The following is an 18,410-nucleotide window of genomic DNA, read 5'->3' on the forward strand; positions in this document are numbered from 1 at the left end:
TCTAGGTTGTCTCATAAAAATAGTAATTTCAATCCCTTCAAAATCCTCAATAACCATGTATAACTGTAGGTCCATATTGTTACGTGTCCATAAGTCACCTACCATAATATGACCAATTTAGCCCAGATAACATCACATAATCGTACACACCTCACAGTTTTTCACCCAATTCAAAATCCAATCATCATAAAAATTGCTGATAAATCCCTAGTAAGTCTATACCGAACAAATTCACAGCCATAGTCATATTAGAACTTATATATGAAAATTCATACATCCTTCAACTTCAAAAAAAGAGTCTATATGAGAGGTTTTGTTCCTTCACGTCTCTTACATTCTTCCCATGACGCAAATATTAAATACCTTGAACTCTTCAATACACTAGACTATTTTTCCTTTCGCTGACTTGCTTACCAATCTTATCCTTTGACCAACAACCCATGATATTTTTACCTTATCCTCTAAACCAAAACATTACGTGAAACCCCCTCCCCTTAGGTATAACAATCAAAAGTAACCAAATTTACTACTCAAATTATTTTTAAGTCTTTCCAAGTGCTTCATACTCAATGCGATCGATCATTTCTTACCTTACCAATCCTTACCTTAACAAAACACACTACCACAAACCTAAACTCACAATGAAAACCTTGAGTTTTGAATCCAAATGTGTAACCCAATCCCTTTATCTATCAACACTAACTCATACCTTGAAGATTTTTATGAATTCACGTATCTTAGCTTATCATTGATCGCCTCTCTATTGACCTTATCATAACTTCTGCTAAAAATTCATCCGTACTCATTACCAAACTCAAAACCACAAAAAAAAAATTATAATCACACTCGAGTTGAACATCTGTACACTCCTTTCTCAAGTTTTATCCAATAGTTTTTAACCAATATGATGAACCCATAAAACTATCACAATAATCTAGGCAAAACAGATGAAACCACATGTCTCTTAATTCAATTATCCACTATTTCTGAAGATATATCTTTGGCCCTTACAATCTTGTTCTCACCTCTTTCCAAAGGCTAAATTACATCCCACTAATTCTTTTTATTTGTGACTCTAGTTCATTCCAAATCTATTCGAGTGGTGTCTCAGCACCTCCTATAACTTTCCATGCAACCAGACTACTCATCAAATAATAGCAAACCATAACATTAGATACTAGAAAGTCGTCATTACCATACAAAATCCATTTAACGAACAATCTTTATCATATAGTTGCATCCTAATCACTATTCATCACAAACTCTTATTATCATTATGCTCAGTTAGCCCTTTCATCATCACGAAGTCAACCTTATCATCGACATGACACCTCAAACCCAACTATACCAATTCAAAATCCAAAGGACTAACACAATTTTATACGCACTTTCTTACTAAAATTCTCAATTACGTTCACACAAGTATACTTGTTGAGACTTCCTATACCTATAAGCCTGTCATCATAATGTCGATCCACTTCCATGGAGCTTACGGTGAAATCAACACTTATTTTAAATCCTCAAGATACATTTCACAACTTAAACACATCAATATTATACCAAAAATCCACCACTAAAAGCTTCCTTATAAATAATGCTTAACACATCCATTCATACTAACAAGCTAGTTGGCTTCTCAAATATGAATCCAATACTAAATCTTATTATATGAGCATGTGATACAATAGATAACTCCTTAAGTAGTTAGTATTTGCACTTCACAATCGACGTATCCTTTTTTATATACCACTAGTACCATACCGTGAAAGTTCGTTAGATCCACCACTAGAACACCCCATACCTACCGAGAAGATTGTACCCAAATAGTGCATGTATTTCTGCCCATTAAGTAACTATTATACACTACCAAATTCGTTCAATCTCTCATCAAAAGCAATATGCATTCCTTCGTAGATCAGGTCCATAACAAGAGTAACACATTCCATAACTCTAACCAAGTAAGAATTGGCACAATTGTAATAGTCGTATCATGACCTTCTTTGGTATAAACTCAATTTATGAAACCACAAAAGAGATTCTAACCTCAATTGGTGCAACATCATTCTGATCATTCGCTATGTAACTCATACCTGTTATGACAACTTTACTAATTGTAGTTTCCAAAGATACATGTCCATTATCTAGCCATCATTTTAATCATTTCACATCCAATTGTTAAACCACTCTAAATATCGTATATACCACACAAGTACTATTCTCTTTACTAGGGCAACTAATCTTACTCAACCCCTTCAAATTGCTGAACATTCTTAGTCTGACCAAGCCTCCTTTCAATAACTCTATCACTTTCAAACCAGATTTAGACTCCAAGCCATACACAACAACCCAACTACCCACATGAGGAACTACGCATGAGTCATCACTATAAGTGAGAGTGAATGGAGTGAAGCGATAAGAATCAAAATCGAACCAAGTACGCACGATAGAGATCCAAGAAGTGAAGATTTTTCTTAAAAGTCACTATAGTCTCTCGAAGATAAGTACAGACGTCTCTGTACCGATCCTCGAGACTATACTTAGACTCAACTTGTATACACGTGAGACCTATGAACCTGGGGCTCTGATACCATTTTGCCACGACCCAAAAATGGACGTGATGACACTCGTCTTATCCCACCAAGACAAGTCAGCCTAAAACTTAACCATTACAATAAAATGCAGAAATTTTATAATCAATGCAAAAATACTCCCAAAATCTGGTTGTCACATGTACAAGTCTCTAAAGTATTACAATTGATTCAAAAGAAAAACACAAGTCTCAAATGACCTTGTTTGTAGAATAGAACAAGATCATAAATAGGAGCAAGAAGGTTCGCTGAAATGACAAGTAGCTACCTCACAAACCTCCACAAGAAGCCTCAGACAAGGAGAAGAGAAAATATCACAAAGGTCTGAGATAGTAACCTACAAAAAAATGTAGCAGCAAGGGTGAGTACCAAACCACACGGTACTCAGCAAGTAAACCTCTAAACACAAGCTAAGGGGATAGAATACGGATACTCATTAAACCCCAACCAAACCTCCTCAACTACAACCTGCATAAAACCAGCCCAACCTAACAGTTCACAATTTACAAGCGCATATCTCAACAACAACATTCTAACAATCACATATTCTCAACAAAAAGCTCAATATTCGACAATTACAACCTCCACAACTACAACCTGCTTAAAATCAGTCCAACCTAACAGTTCATAATTCACATAGCACAAAGCTCAACAACAACACTCTAACAATTACATATCCTCAACAAGAAGCCCAATATTCATCAATCAAAGTTCCACAGAAAGGCACTCACAAGATCAGTAAAACACAATATCAAGTTCACTAATGATAAATATGTGCAATACAATGTCAAGTATAGTGATGAATGTCTGACCTAGTGATACACACCCGTTGTCTCTCAGTCCGGGACCCATGGGGGATATATCTGTCCATGCATCCATCGCGGCGCGCGATACGACCCTCGATAATAGTAATCATTGCGGCACTCGATACGACCCTCGATAGTAGTAACCATGGCGGCGCGCGATACGTCCCTCGAAATATAGTATCCATCGCGACACACGATATGTCCCTAGAAATACAGTATCCATCGCGACGCGTGATACGTCCCTCGAAATATGGTATCCATCGCGGCGCGCGATACGTCCCTCGAAATGGTACATCCTCTTTAATTTCTTATGCTTTCTCAATTCACATAACACTTGTCACGACCATGTCTCAGAACAATGCAAATGACATGTTCACACATAATGTGGAAATGACCATTTTCATAACATTGCACAATTCACAACAACACAATCATGATACAACATCAACAATGATTCAACAAGCCTTTCAAACCATTCTCAACACATCACACACAACAATTAATCACATTCCCTTTTATTACCCCTTTTTCATCATTAGAATTAATCAATGTGGACAAGTCAATCCATCACCAAGTCTCACTACCCCCAAATACATATTACAAGGAAATACACGAATTTCATATACTTAATAAGGGTTTAGAAATCCACTTACCTCAAACAATCGAGCAATCACTCTGATACTTGAGCCTTCCCTATCCGTTGTACTTCCAACTCAAAGCAATCTATTCACATTAATAATCACTATAAGATTTCGAAACTAACAACACTCATTACTATGATCCCTAAATTCACTTCAAAGTTGAATCTATGCCCACAAGGACATAACTGAAATTTTATTAAAACTATATTACTCATATCATAGACCCCAAATTTATAACACGTAAACAAATTGTAGGAGCAAAATTATTAGACCATTGCCTTGAAAACATACGGACATTAAGCATGGGGATTTACAGATCCTAGCTTTAACCCAATAAATAAGCAGTGTACTATAATTTATTAGAAAAAGATCACAAGTAAAATGAACGAATCTACCATGTATTTCTTAAAATTATAAAATATCTACTCCCTTAGTATACAGAAATCTTTATAATACAATTAAATATTAAAGTAACCACCACAAAATCCTGTAGTAGCTAGCTCTTAAACAAATCCAATATTGTCATCTAACATACCTTCTATTTATTTTATTTTATTTTACATAATTGCTTTTGATTGTTAGCCTCAATTTACCTATCAAAACAAAATTATCCAACTATTAGAAAGGTAATGATTATAACAATTCCTTACTTGAAGCACCCGTGATTCCTTTTCAAATTGTAAGTCTGCCGTAGGTAAGTTCTTTCGAGTTCCATCTATTCTCTCATTTTCTCTTTTTTTTCCTAAAATAATCCCTACTAATTTATTTTAATATTAAATAAGTTATTAACTTGACTCATTAACCACCAACTAATAAAATTTACTTATTTAATAAATACCCACTAACTAAATAACCGTAGTTATCGAATTGTTCAAATTCCCAAAAATTACATTCCTGGTCATTACAATTCTATTTATCCAAGCGCCACTAAGATGTACCATGATCTGCGGGAAGTCTTTTGGTAGAATGTCATGAAGAGGGATATAGCAGGTTTTGTGGCTAAGTGCCCTAATTGCCAGCAAGTGAAAGTAGAACATCAGAAACTAGGAGGTATGACTCAAGAGATAAACATTCCTACTTGGAAGTGGGAAGTGATCAACATGGACTCATCACGGGTTTACCTCATACTCGCAGACAGCATGACTCTATTTGGGTGATTGTTGATAGATTTACTAAATCTGCACATTTTTTGGCGGTCAAAACTACAGATTTATCGGAGGACTACCCCAAGCTTTACATTAATGAGATAGTCAGGTTGCATGAGGTTCCTTTGTCTATCATCTCAGATAGAGGTCCTCAGTTTACCTCTCATTTCTGGAAGTCATTTTAGAAAGGTCTTGGTACTCAGGTTAATCTTAGTACATCATTTCATCCACAGACGGATGGTCAGGCAGAATGTACCATTCAGACCTTAGAGGACATATTGAGAGCTTGTGTGATCGATTTCAAGGGTAGTTGGGATGATCACCTTTCTCTTATAGAGTTCGCATATAATAATAACTACCATTCCAACATTCAGATGGCCCCTTATGAGGCATTGTACGGGCGTAGATGTAGATCTCCAGTTGGTTGGTTTGAAGTAGGTGAAACAACCTTGATAGGACCAGATTCAGTTCATGATGCTATGGAGAAAGTGCAACTCATCAGAGATAGATTTAAGACAGCCCAGAGTCGCCAGAAATCTTATGCAGATGTAAGGAGAAGGGAACTAGAGTTCCAAATTGATGATTGGGTTTTCTTTAAAGTGTCACCTATGAAAGGGGTGATGAGATTTGACAAGAAAGGGAAGCTCAGTCCTAGATATGTAGTCCCTTACAAGATTCTGAGAAAGATTGGAAAAGTGATTTATGAGTAAGAGTTGCCAGCAGAACTAGCATCAGTGCATCCGTTTTTTCACATTTCGTTGTTGAAGAAGTGTGTGGGTGATCCAGCATCCATTGTACCTTTAGAAAGTGTGGTTGTAAAGGATAGTCTCACTTATGAGGATGTGCCAGTTGAGATTCTTGATCTGACATTAGAAGGTTGAGAAACAAAGAAGTCGTTTCAATCAAGGTTTTGTGGAGGAGTCAGTTCGTGGAGGGAGCTACTTGGGAAGCAGAAACAGCCATGTACCCTTACCTCTTTTCTTCCGATTCCACTCCAGCTTGAGGTATTAGTTCCTCTTTAGTTTTCTAGTTATTTATGCGCAGATTTAGTCCTAGTATTATGTTCCTTCTATTTGTACTTGCATTTTCAGCGTATTTGCATGTTCTTGGAACTTAGTTCAGTCAGAAATCAGTCTTAGTATTTTTGTAGTAGGGTTGCAGCTCTTTCCCTCCATTTCAGCTATTTAGTCTTCATTCGAGGACAAATGTTCCCGGGAGGAGATAATGTAACACTCTGTATCTGAAAACAGACCTTAGTGCAGATTTACAGAAGTTACAGGTGCAACCTACGGTTGGCACCCACGGATCGTAGGGTGACCCACGGCCCGTGCTGGTGGTCCGTGGTTCGCAACTGCGACCCTTCCCAGGACTCCAGAGAAAATTCGACTAAGTGTTGACCCACGACCGGACCTACGGTCTGCAGATCAGGTCACGGACCGTGGTCCGTATCCATGGATCGACGCCTCAAATTTCATCCCCTAATAATGATCGACGGTTGACCAGCACGGACCGTCAGTCGTTCGACGGTCCGTCAGTCCTATCCGTCGGTGACCCCGACAACAGTTAAGTTAGGGGTCTTTTGGTCTTTTCCTTATGCGTTGGACCCCTAAACTACGTCGTTTAAATCCTAAACTACGTGGTTTGATCAATTTTAACCTAGAAATATAACTAGAACTTACCTTGGTCAAATCATTCATCAAAACTTAGAAAAATTAGAGCGTAAAAGGAGAAAGAGGTCAAGAACCCTAGTTCAAGAACGCAACAAGATTTCATCAGTTCCAACCCCAAAATCGAAAGATTTCTCTATGGAATTCGTCACCAGGCATGTGGGATTTCACAAGTGGGTTCCTTTCGTCTATTAGGTCCCTAGAATTCAGTCAGATTCTTGATTCCCTTATTAAAACTAGACCTAGGGTTTCTAGAATTTCAGCATATTATCATGAATTAGTTATGTATATGTTCCAAATCAAATTATCATGTTATTACTTCGTTTCTTGCATGAATTTCAAAACCCTAGCTACGTATTTCTTTAGTTCTTGAATTACACATGCTAGGTCAAATATTTCAGTTATTTCAGATATACATGCCTCAGTTTTTAAATGTGTCACTATCAGTATATTAATGTTGCATTCTCAGTTAGCATGTCGGTATTTTGAGCTATCCAATATATTACAGAATTTCAGTCATAACTTGCTAATTGGGAGAAACGTAATACCAAGTTGGACTAGGGTCAGTCACCCTCATAGTCCCATAACTACGTTCCCCCGTAGGTTGTAAGTTCCCTTTGTGGGCATCATTTTAGTGATCACGTCAGTCATGCCTTTTTACCCCTGGCAAGGTTTAATGGGTCCTCTCGATGGGGCATATACATCGGACTCCACGTTTAGCTCACGTGGTTTTATGTCGGTTATTGGTAGCTCCCACAGCTCAGTCAGACTCTAATGCATTAACCATGTTATCTGTACAGTTCAATATTCAGTCTCAGCATGTTATTAATTTGGTCATTGCATTCAGTTATTTCATGTTCAGTATTCTCAGTTTAGTATCATGTTTGTATCATATCATTGCTCAATATATGCTTTGGTTCAGTTATGATTTTATTCAGCTTTACTCTATCCTACATACTCAGTACCTTTCAAGTACTGACGCATATTCTGCGCTACATCTTCTCATGATGTAGGTTCAGGTCCTCAGCAGTCAGATCACGCATAGATCGGTTCTCAATCTCCATTTCAGCAACATCGGTGGTGAGTCCTCATTCTTCGAGGACGAGTGACATGATGTCTTTTATGCTTTTAGTCTTTAGTTTCAGTTTTTGCTAGATTTAGCTGGGGCATGTCCCTGCACTTCTAGTCAATTAGAGACTATATTCAGACATAGTTTATATTCAGCTTAGTGTTCGAGTTTGATATTTCATTTGTTGTTGAACGCTCAGATTTCTTTATTCAGATTTAGTATATGGGTATTCCACATCATTTCAGATTTATCTCATGATTAGCTTCCGCACAGTATTTATTGCTTCAATTTACTATTAGTATGCTCATGTTATGCCAGCAGGGTTAGCTTGGGGTTACTCGTGATCCTAGGTCCCGTGTCTGCATCCAAGGGTAGACTCGGGGGGTGAAAATCAGATTATACATTATAGTTTTTGCTAGATTTAGCTGGGGCATGTCCCTGCACTTCTAGTCAGTTAGAGACTATATTCAGACATAGTTTATATTCAACTTAGTGTTCAAGTTTGATATTTCATTTGTTGTTGAACGCTCAGATTTCTTTATTCAGATTTAGTACATGGGTATTCCCCATCATTTCAGATTTATCTCATGATTAGCTTCCACACAGTATTTATTGCTTCAATTTACTATTAGTATGCTCATGTTATGCCAGCAGGGTTAGCTTGGGGTTACTCGTGATCCTAGGTCACGTGTCTGCATCCAGGGGTAGACTCGGGGGGTGACAATCAGATTTGTGTAAATCGCAAAGAGGCATTCGTTTGTATATGAAAAAAAAAATGATTGTATATATATAACTAGTATGTATATGTATCAATGATTGTGTTTGTATATCTGCATAAAATTTGAATTTGTATACAATTGAATCGAAATAAAACATTTGTATATCAAATCTCTCTCTCTCTCTCTCGCTTTACACAACACAAATTATAATGTTATACATTATAATTTGTATAATTTGTGTTTGTATACAGCGAGAAAGAGAGAAAGGCAAAAGAGAACTGGTAGGGGAAGATCTGTATTTGTATAATTATAAGTGTATAGGACGAAAATATATGTATTTGTATTTGCATATACAATTTTCTCTTACTTTATACAAACACAAACACAATTTATACATTTATGTTTGTATAAAGTGAGAGAGGCGAGGGAGAGTAGCGAGCGAGATCAGGGAGAGTGGCGAACGAGATTCTCTGGGGAGAGAGGCGAATGTCAAGTGTTTGCTGCGATTACAATTAAATGAAACTGTGGTTACAATATTTAATTTGAATCAATAGTTTGTTATTTTATACAATTTTCCCGTTAATTAATAATTTGATTAAGCTAAGAAAAAGGTCAACTCTGACAAGTTCATAATATCAACATTTTGCATCAATATAACTGATACACCAAATTAGCTAGATAACAATGGCATAGTACCATAAAGAGATATTTAAATTTGGTCAGGTAAAGACTTTAACTTTAAGAGTACACATTTAGACATCTCAATTTGATTTCAGTTAGCAACTAAACATTTCATGAATCATTATTTTATCAGTTGAAATGTTCAATTGACACAGTGAACAAGTTAAGAGTGTCTAGATATGCATTATACTCAAAATTAGAAGTGTATCAAAATGAGAACGGTAAAGTGCTAGTAGAAGAGACAAATGAAGATGGGAAACATACTTTTATAGACTCTAGAACGAAGACGGGGATAAATCACGATACCTTTAATTGATTATGATGTATGTATATCTGGGGGATACATTTTCTACCACTAGATTATTGATGCTGGTTTGTTTAAGACAATATAAATATTTTACTCTTTAATTAAAATTTATCTTTTTGTGCAAAACACAAACTTACAAAGGTATATTTAGTATAAAATATATACAATCTATATAATTTGTACATAATTTATAAACTAGTTGGTCGGAGTGGTTAGGACTGTAATTATCACAAATTTATTGAAGTGAAGAAAAACATAGGTTGAGAAAAAAATGAACAAAACAGTAAAAGTCAGATCAGTAATTGCTCACTTTTTTGGTTTTGTATGTATAGGTAACATGTGAAGTATGGTCAGAAACGAAAAATCTCTTTATGATAAACATATTCATTTTGCAAGTTCGTTACTATGGATGGTTAACAGAAAAGGCGATAAGGGATGCATTTATACAATAGTTGCAGAATGAATTCTCGATAGTTTGATTAACATATCAAACAAGAAAAATAAAAGTATATTATTCTTCCTCTTTTCCTTAAACAACAAGATACAAGTTGTTTCTTCACCTTATAAACAGACTCTAAGAAAGGAACTTCTCTAGTTCTAGCTTTACTCAAAACTAGAGAAGCACAGTGCATGAAGTTTCAATTCTCATCCCAATCACTCACACCCTTCTTTCTTCCTTTTATTTGGTCCAACAACACGATGGACGACGATTCTTGCAAAAGACAGCATAAGGCTTAGTATGATATCATAATCTGCCACACATCCACATAATTATATCGAATAGTCACAAGAATCTTGTGTCAATTTTCTTCTCCAGATCTTAAGCTTTGTCCATGGTCAATGTAGTTTGCTTCACTCTATAACCTGCATCAAGAAATTCATCTAAGGTATGGTCCCTATGATGGAAAACAAATCTTGTAATCTACTTTTATTGTCTCGTCACAAGACGGTATATCTACTCTCTCTAGTTTACTAGATTTCTTCCATACAACTATTGCTAAATCTTCCACATGTACCTAAGTTATTCTTTACTTACAGCTTAGAGCTTTCAACATGGTATATCTTGTTGAACTCTTTGGGGGTATTTTGAAGCTTTCAGCAGAGTATCAAGAGCAGACAAAGGTCTTGGGTTCGAGTCTTACCGTCATCCATTATTACAAAAAAACTCTACAAGCTTGGCCACATGACTGGGCATGTTGGAGACATAATTAAGGACATATAAGTGTGCTTTCTTTAATAGCTTATACTTTTAGATGAGATTATCACACATTCCAACTACCAAAACGAACTTTATGTTGTCAGGTTTCTTGAAAGTTAAAAGCTACTTTAATCTACAGCTTCACAAACTAGTTATAGAGCTTAGTTATCGCCACTGAAGTTAGTTATGCTTTGCACATGGATATGCTGTTACAACTAAATGAGATTAAAACAGAGTGCATGATAATGTACAAATCATAATGCTTGAAACGTTGTGTAGAAGCTATTTTAGTTCTTGTAGAAGTTATCTACTGTGCTGAATCTTTTCTTCTTGGTCCAAGGACCTTTGAATATTGTAACAACTGAAAAAGGATCCAAAATATGCAAAAATAGTGCAGTGGAAGCATTACCAGGGAAGCTTTAGAGTATCTTTCAACCATCCGTGTTTTGAACAGTTTGCAACAATTTTATTCATGCGCACAATGATCTCCGAAAATGTTGGCCGTATAAAAGAATCTGGATTCCAACATTCTTCAATCAACCTAGACATTCAGCAAATTTTGTCAACGGAACATGAAAATCGCCACTGAACTTATCCTTAAGCAATAAGATCAACAAAAGAATATTAGAGAGACAGAGCCTTGCCAGATGATGGTGGGGGGAGGCAGCCTGACTGTGCAAAATCGGTTTGTTATATTCTTTAAGATCAGTAAAATATAAGGAAATCTAAAATAAGGTAATGCACACTGTACAGTTGAATATTTTATCATCAGATGGATGGACACAGGAGAATATATCATTGTCCACTTAGAAATGCCCAAGATCTCTGGTAGGAAAAGAACATCGAATTGAAGAATGCAAGTTTAAAGTAAAACGACAACACAATGCTGGACTAAGCAGCCAGATAGCAGAAGCCAAAGAAAATCACACATTACTTCTGTAAAGTGAAACAGCAAACAACAATCCTTTTTTGCAAACCTTTCACAAAAGAAGTCATATCCATTAGAATGATTAGGAGTATGACATGGAGCATCTGCTATATTTAGTAGCATGTTTCTACTCTATAACTGCATACGAACGGCAAAAGAATAGATTGCATCCAAGTATTGAAAATTAAAATGAATCGCAGTGCTCACTCTCTAAGGTCCGGCGGATACTTAGATTTTGACTTGAATGATGGTCTTTTACCCTCTTTGCACATCAATCTAGCAGCCTCTTCAGGTGACTTGGGATGAAAAGGTGGTGATCCCTCCATCATCTAAACCCAACAAAGTTAGCCAAAATTCAACAGTAAACAAAATCGTATACTGCGCAAGATAAGAGCTGAAAAACATTTGAGGAAGACTGATTCAAGAAAATGCCCCAAAAGATTAAAAAGAAAAAAAAAGAGTTAGCATATGAAGCACAGCAAGATCATTCATATCATGAAGTGTTCCAGCAAAGTGGGAGAAAAAGAAGGAAACCTACAACACTTTGTATTTGGCAGTCAAAATTGACTAGAATTTTTTTTTTCTAAAAAAGAAAAACATAGAAGATAAGAAGAATGTTCAAATGCTAGTTCATAATACGGATGTTCTAGTTAGCTAAGAGAATTATGTAGTAAAACAAAAGGCAGCCATAAGTTAAATTATCTGAAACTGAATCTGTACCTCATAAAGTAAAACTCCAAAAGCATATACATCCACACTTCTATCGAATATTTCGTCTTTATAAATCTCAGGTGCTATATAGGTACCTACAAGTAACAAGAAAGAGAGTGCAGTTATTGTAGTTACAATTCCTTCAGTCATGAAATTAGAATACCTTTAAGTCCATCCCCTGAAGTTTTTAAAGTGGACACTAGTATCAAACTAGAAGGCTCTTTTTCTGCCTTTTATAAGGAGTATTGTAATTTAACTATATGAGCTCAAATTAAAGTATTTACTTGCACGGTCAATGGCTTGAGGTTGCAGCGACTTTGCTTTGTCAGGTGAAATGTTTGACAATCTAATCAAACCAAATCCCGCAACTTTCAATAAACCACCATTGTCCTGCAAAATATTTCTGGCACCTTACAAAAATTACAAACATTAAAAGAAGTAGATACGTGACACGAGTACACTAGAAATGGTCATTTAATATATGAGAATCATAAAGCATTTTAGTTTTCTTACTTTGGCATTAAAAGACAATGGATGATTGGGTCCGGTTTACATTCATGAAGATAATTCATGCCCCTGAAAATAAGATCATATGACGGAAACAGGATGCAACCAAAGAAATTAGAACATCTTATCAGCATAAAAATAAAATATCTCAGATGTACTAATAGAATTATTTTTTCAGTGCGTAGGAAAGGGACCAGACTTGCCTGGCAATATCCAGAGCAAATCTTAGAACCTTAGAAGGAGATAGACGTCCCTTCTTCTGAAGATAGCTACCAAGGTCACCCTGAAAATCAACAATACATGAATGAAATACCCATTGGAAAGCTAAGCCAAGAACAAGAAGTACAGCGCATAAAATCGATAAGAATGAAATTACACCAGGAGAGAAATCACAGCACAAAATTGATTGCACATTTGATGTAAGAGCTGATTGAATATTTTTCAATATTAATGTATGCATAATAACATACAATATTCACAATATAGTGTGTAGGTGGATAGAGTGAAGAAGGGATTTTATGCGGAGCAGTGTGAGATAGAGAAATAGAGAGAACTTACCCTCGGATGATACTCTATTACTATCATCATTGGTATATTTTGTGTAACAGCTCCAACAAATTGAACCACATTAGGATGCCGTACTCTTTCCAACAAAGTTAATTCATGCTTAAAAGCATTTCTGCATGTGAAGGAAATGGAATTAAGGCGACCTTAACATCAAGAATAGAAACAGTTAGGTAAACAATAAGATTTTGACAATCTTAAATAACAACTTGAAAATAATTTGTTCAAATGAGAAACTAAACGAACATAATAACAAAAACTGGTTCTATCATTTAGACCAAGAAACACTTCAGAAGATGATCTAAAAGATCTAATAATGCTGAAGTAAAACTTAGGGTCTGTCCTCTCATGAATCAAGACACTTGGAAATAAAGCATCTCCCCAGAATCACTTCAATGTCTGAGTGAAATTTGTGGCAATCACACAAGAGTGAAGATTATAAGTTTTTCTTGATTTAGAAAGACACCAGAAAAAGGATAGAGCTACCAGTTTTTCTTACAATGAACCCTGAAAAGAAGCTGGGCTTTATGCATCCTAAGTTTGAATTTCAGAGAAAGGTTAGCATGAAACGAGGTAAACTGCATAAGGTGGCTATCACAAATAACAGATGAGAGAATCAACTTATTATGTATTATGCTACAAACCGAGGTAGAGGAATCCCAGCCTCCTTAACTAGGGATTAGAAAATTACAAAGAAGCTTGTACAATTGTTTAAAAAATGTTGGTTTTAGAGAAATGGTTGTATGAAACTTGAAAAGTGCCTAACAAAAAGGACTCCAGAATGACGAAGTGTGATCCTCAACTTATTCCATATTACTACAAATCAAAGATCCAGATCCATCGTCAACTCAATCTGCCAGCATCTTGGAAACATGTGAATATAAAGAGTATTTTACCTAGAAGGCTGAATTTCCTTTTGAGATGCATATTTTCATCTTTCTATCTTATTTTAAATGCTCAAAGGATCAGATTCATGTATATAGACTGTTGAAGTTGCTATTCACATGAAGCAGTGTGACCTGATGATCAGAAGGATATACACTTCAATATTTTTGACAAACGTATTTCCAGCTGCTTCAGGGATTTGGTTTTCTAATGAGAACTTGATTAAGGCACCTATTAGAGCCATCTCAATACCATGTTCACAATCTACCTTGCGTAAAAAACACAAGAACTATCTACAATCTGTAAACAAAGGTTAGAGTTGTATGTAAGCACACATAATGATGTGATCAAGATGCTCACAAGACTGTAATATAACAGAACACAACTTAGTGGGACATCCTGCTTAATCAAACATGAAAGCACTCCAATATGTCCTGATTTCTTTCGTTGGGAAATTAGTTGTTGACTAACACTAGAAAACTTTTCCTAGTTTTCTCAGCCTGATTCATCCAAACGATGAGCCTCAAAATTTGTATAAACAGCCTAGGCTTCACTACATAACAAGCAAACAAGTCTACAAGGGATATATGAAATATGCCCAAGTGGAAGTGAAGAAAAATAGAAAATAATGGTTTCAACATATGACAAGCCAACCGAAGCTGCATAAATCATCCGCCAAAGCTGCACAACTAATTTAATATCCAAATTAATGTATCATGCCAAAGCTTTGCTAGTCACAGAGAATCAGACAACATGGTAACTAGCTGAAGCCCAAAATATGCATATCCCTTTGGTAAGCTTATTTCCAAATCAATAATAGAAATGTGCATTATGGTAGTGAATCAGGAGATTAGCAGAAAATAAGTTGACAACATACATAATTTCAGGGTCTGCATAACTATCCTTGTCAAGTATCTTGACAGAAACTTTTGTCCCATTCCATTTAGCAACTTGATACGAACCCTGTTGAAAGGCAAAGGAGTTTCAGCAAAGTTGTTAAGAGAAGATTGAAAAATTAACAATGCAAAATCAAGCACAAATTGCATGAGAGGCAAGTCAGTGCAGATGTCTCATGGCTTTCTGCAGGAAGAAAAGAAGGGAATAAAACGTTCAAAAGTTTGCAGAAGTTAGAAATTTGAGGTTAGGCCTCCTATGAGGTAATGATGATTTTTGTTGATCTTAACTTTTTTCCAAGTGAATTATGATGACATTTGAATATAAGTTCTTCAAAGTGTATAGTTTTCCTAGTTAAAATCAAAGAGATAACCATTATAACTTTTGAATTTTGCTTATGCTGGTGCCATTTAATGCTTTCATCATTTCTCAAAATTGAAACATCCAAATGCTTATTTTGAAATCAAAGAAAGGCCTTACCTTCGAAATTCCATCCCTTTTTCGGATTTGAAGCTCCAGTGGATTTAGTTCATATTCTGGAACTTCTCGAGGATTTGCAACAGTCATTGGTGTGTTTCTGAGTTTCTAACAACGTGACAAATACTCAGCCCCATAAATCATAAATCTCACTTTAATTAGAAAATTATCTTCCCACTTACCGGGACTTTGGCCCCCCGGGCCTTTAAGATATTATAAACTTCATTATTTCCATAGTATTTCGCGTCAGCTGCTGCCTGCCATAATAATAAGGAAGTTCAAGGATGCACTTGGGCCTCATAAATACTATTTCCCAAATGCAAAAAGATGAATAAAATTAGAAAATTAAGGAGATACATAGTCTGTAAATGTCAAAGGTCTGCATTTTTCGACCTCAAGTTAGACTCGCCGAAGCCATTTGAACAATTTTTTTATTCTATGAGACCTACATAAGCTCTTTCTCATCTTCTGTCACTAATATTTTCTTCTTTCTGTAGTCCTTTGCATGATTTTTCACAAATTACAGAAGAAATTCGTAGCAGAATTCTTTTCCATACAAAACACTTTCACTCACAATATTTTCACAGTCTATCCAAAAACTTAGCTAAAGTTTCTTCAGAATTGAAACTTTAGTTCCAGCTCCCACCTGGCCTATTTTCCCTCTGTGAAATTAGAATTACAATCTCACCACATTTACTTGATTTCATTTATTCACATATCAAAGAGAATAATAGCAAACGAACAATAAGAAAATATTCTCATAATAAGATATCTCAAGGATTTCCCCTACATTTCTACAATAGGTTGTTTTCACAGTTCGAACCCCTGTTCCTAGTCACATCAATTTCTACAATAGATTGTTTTCACAGCTTGAACCCCTGACCTCCAAGTCGTATGAAATTAACTTTACCTGCTACGGCAAAGCTCTATTTTCACAAAACATTTTACATAATTCAAGGTAAGATTCAATAACGCTTTTCATCATACCAAACACAATATCTCATACATATACAACTTTATGAGCCAAAAAATTGCAAAAAAAATTAAAACATTTACCGTGCCTCCCCATCGATCACGAGCATCAATATTAGCCTTCCTACTCAACAAAAGCTTAGCAACCTCTACATGTCCTTCACAAGCAGCAATATGCAAAGCAGTCCTTCCATCTAAATCAATACTATTAACATCAACATCTTCATCCAACAAATCCTTCACTCCATTCACATCACCTTTACACGCCATAAACAACAGCTGCATCGTCGAATCCAAATTATCCGGTACAGCAATCGTCTCATTCTCAAACGACGGACACCTCCGTATCGGATCGAGAGACGATTGCCTACCAAAACTAAACCGCATATTATTATTCCTTGGATCCATTGAATTTTGCCTTTTGAAACTGAATTTTCCACTCATTCTCAATGAACCTGTTGAAAATTGCCTAGATATTCCTCGTGTTAATCGCTTTTTCATATCCATTTTATCGTTCATCAAAAAATCAACTTTAACACAGATAAACTTTCAGAATCAAAACTAGAATAATTTCATCACAATTAGAAGAAATGCTGAGAGATATATTTTGATAATTTTGTTGCGAAAGAACTGAAATTGTGAATCGATAATTGAGAATGAAATTCTCAGATAGATAAGAGAGAAGTGCGTTACAATGGAGGAAAAAGGAATGGGTTTGAACTGAAATTTTTTCAGGTACAAACATCCACACAGTTTTTGCGAAAAATAAGTTATACTGCTGATGTGTATGGCCTCAATAGTCCACTTGTTTTCTTTTTTGTTTTTTTGTGTGATCCAACATTTTTTTTTATTTCTTTTAGTATACAAAGAATGAAAATTAAGGATTTTATTTTATTTTTATCAGTTTTGTGTTACATTTTACCGATATCTTGTAAAAATGGTTAAATACTTAAAAAAAAATATAATACATAAACGTGTTCTTTTAACGCATATAATGTAGGGTGCATGTGTCTATTTGTATAATTTTATATATAAATTTAAGTGTTCACATGTACACACCTAAAATTCAAATATATAGATATAAGTTAAAGTCAAATTAAATTTATGTATAATGCCTAATAGTAAAAATATATTCTTATGAGATGCCTGAAAATCCATCTTTCTTTACTAATAAGGTTTTCAACAATCTATTTATTTTATTTTATTTGTCATTCAATAGTTGATTTCCGTGTTGAAGCTTGACTGGTCTAGATTTCAGCCGACTAGGGCTCTATTTGGAGAAGGATCTCCCTATCAATATTTTTTCATATTCAAGATTTAAACCTGAGACCTCTAAGTAAGAAAACAATAGCCTCATCTATTAAAAAAAAAAAACATCTCATCCCTCCACAGACAAAATTAAACAAAAAATATCTCTTATTTTCTTCTTTTACAGTTTGTCACAAGGGTACAATTTCAAACATACTCTAACGCATGAATGGATCGAAAGTATAAGAAAATGACAAATTTGAGCAATTTAAAATAATACTGATTTTTTTTTTTTACTAAATTATTATTATTATTATTATGATCATTGTCATGAGCAGATCACGTTGAAATGGTCTACGATCACAAAAGCTGCCTTAAAGTTGGGGAGATGTATTCCCCACAG

At 35.3% G+C, this 18,410-nt stretch overlaps 1 protein-coding gene across 2 annotated transcripts; it reads right to left on the minus strand.

Annotated features, from left to right (window-relative positions):
- Positions 1 to 10,036: 10,036 nt before the first annotated feature.
- On the minus strand, positions 10,037 to 17,573 carry LOC125841662 (integrin-linked protein kinase 1-like). 2 transcript variants are annotated; one of them, XM_049520826.1, is made up of 12 exons: positions 16,844 to 17,573; positions 15,970 to 16,044; positions 15,791 to 15,895; positions 15,294 to 15,379; positions 13,526 to 13,646; positions 13,171 to 13,250; positions 12,974 to 13,036; positions 12,745 to 12,863; positions 12,470 to 12,555; positions 11,957 to 12,078; positions 11,231 to 11,362; positions 10,037 to 10,487 (listed from the first exon to the last, which is right to left on the minus strand). In XM_049520826.1, the coding sequence occupies exons 1-12, from the start codon at positions 17,276 to 17,278 to the stop codon at positions 10,481 to 10,483; spliced, it is 1,431 nt and encodes a 476-aa protein (XP_049376783.1). In that variant the 5' UTR covers positions 17,279 to 17,573; the 3' UTR covers positions 10,037 to 10,480. The 2 variants fall into 2 exon arrangements, with proteins under 2 accessions (XP_049376783.1, XP_049376784.1); XM_049520827.1 differs by lacking the exon at positions 10,037 to 10,487 and having other exon boundaries at positions 11,227 to 11,362; positions 16,844 to 17,498.
- Positions 17,574 to 18,410: the final 837 nt, after the last annotated feature.

The sequence above is a fragment of the Solanum stenotomum genome, chromosome 10, assembly GCF_019186545.1.
Source record: "Solanum stenotomum isolate F172 chromosome 10, ASM1918654v1, whole genome shotgun sequence".
Taxonomy (NCBI): Eukaryota; Viridiplantae; Streptophyta; class Magnoliopsida; order Solanales; family Solanaceae; genus Solanum; species Solanum stenotomum.

Bases quoted from the DNA above. Each gene is read 5' to 3' on its own strand.
- LOC125841662 (XM_049520826.1), bottom strand. From the start codon at position 17,278: ATGAACGATAAAATGGATATGAAAAAGCGATTAACACGAGGAATATCT. The intron at 12,864-12,973 runs GTAAGAAAACTA...GTAAGGTGCCAG, and splicing joins CATTGTCTTTTAATGCCAAA to AAATATTTTGCAGGACAATG. The intron at 11,363-11,956 runs GTGAGCACTGCG...CTGAATGTCTAG, and splicing joins TATCCGCCGGACCTTAGAGA to GTTGATTGAAGAATGTTGGA.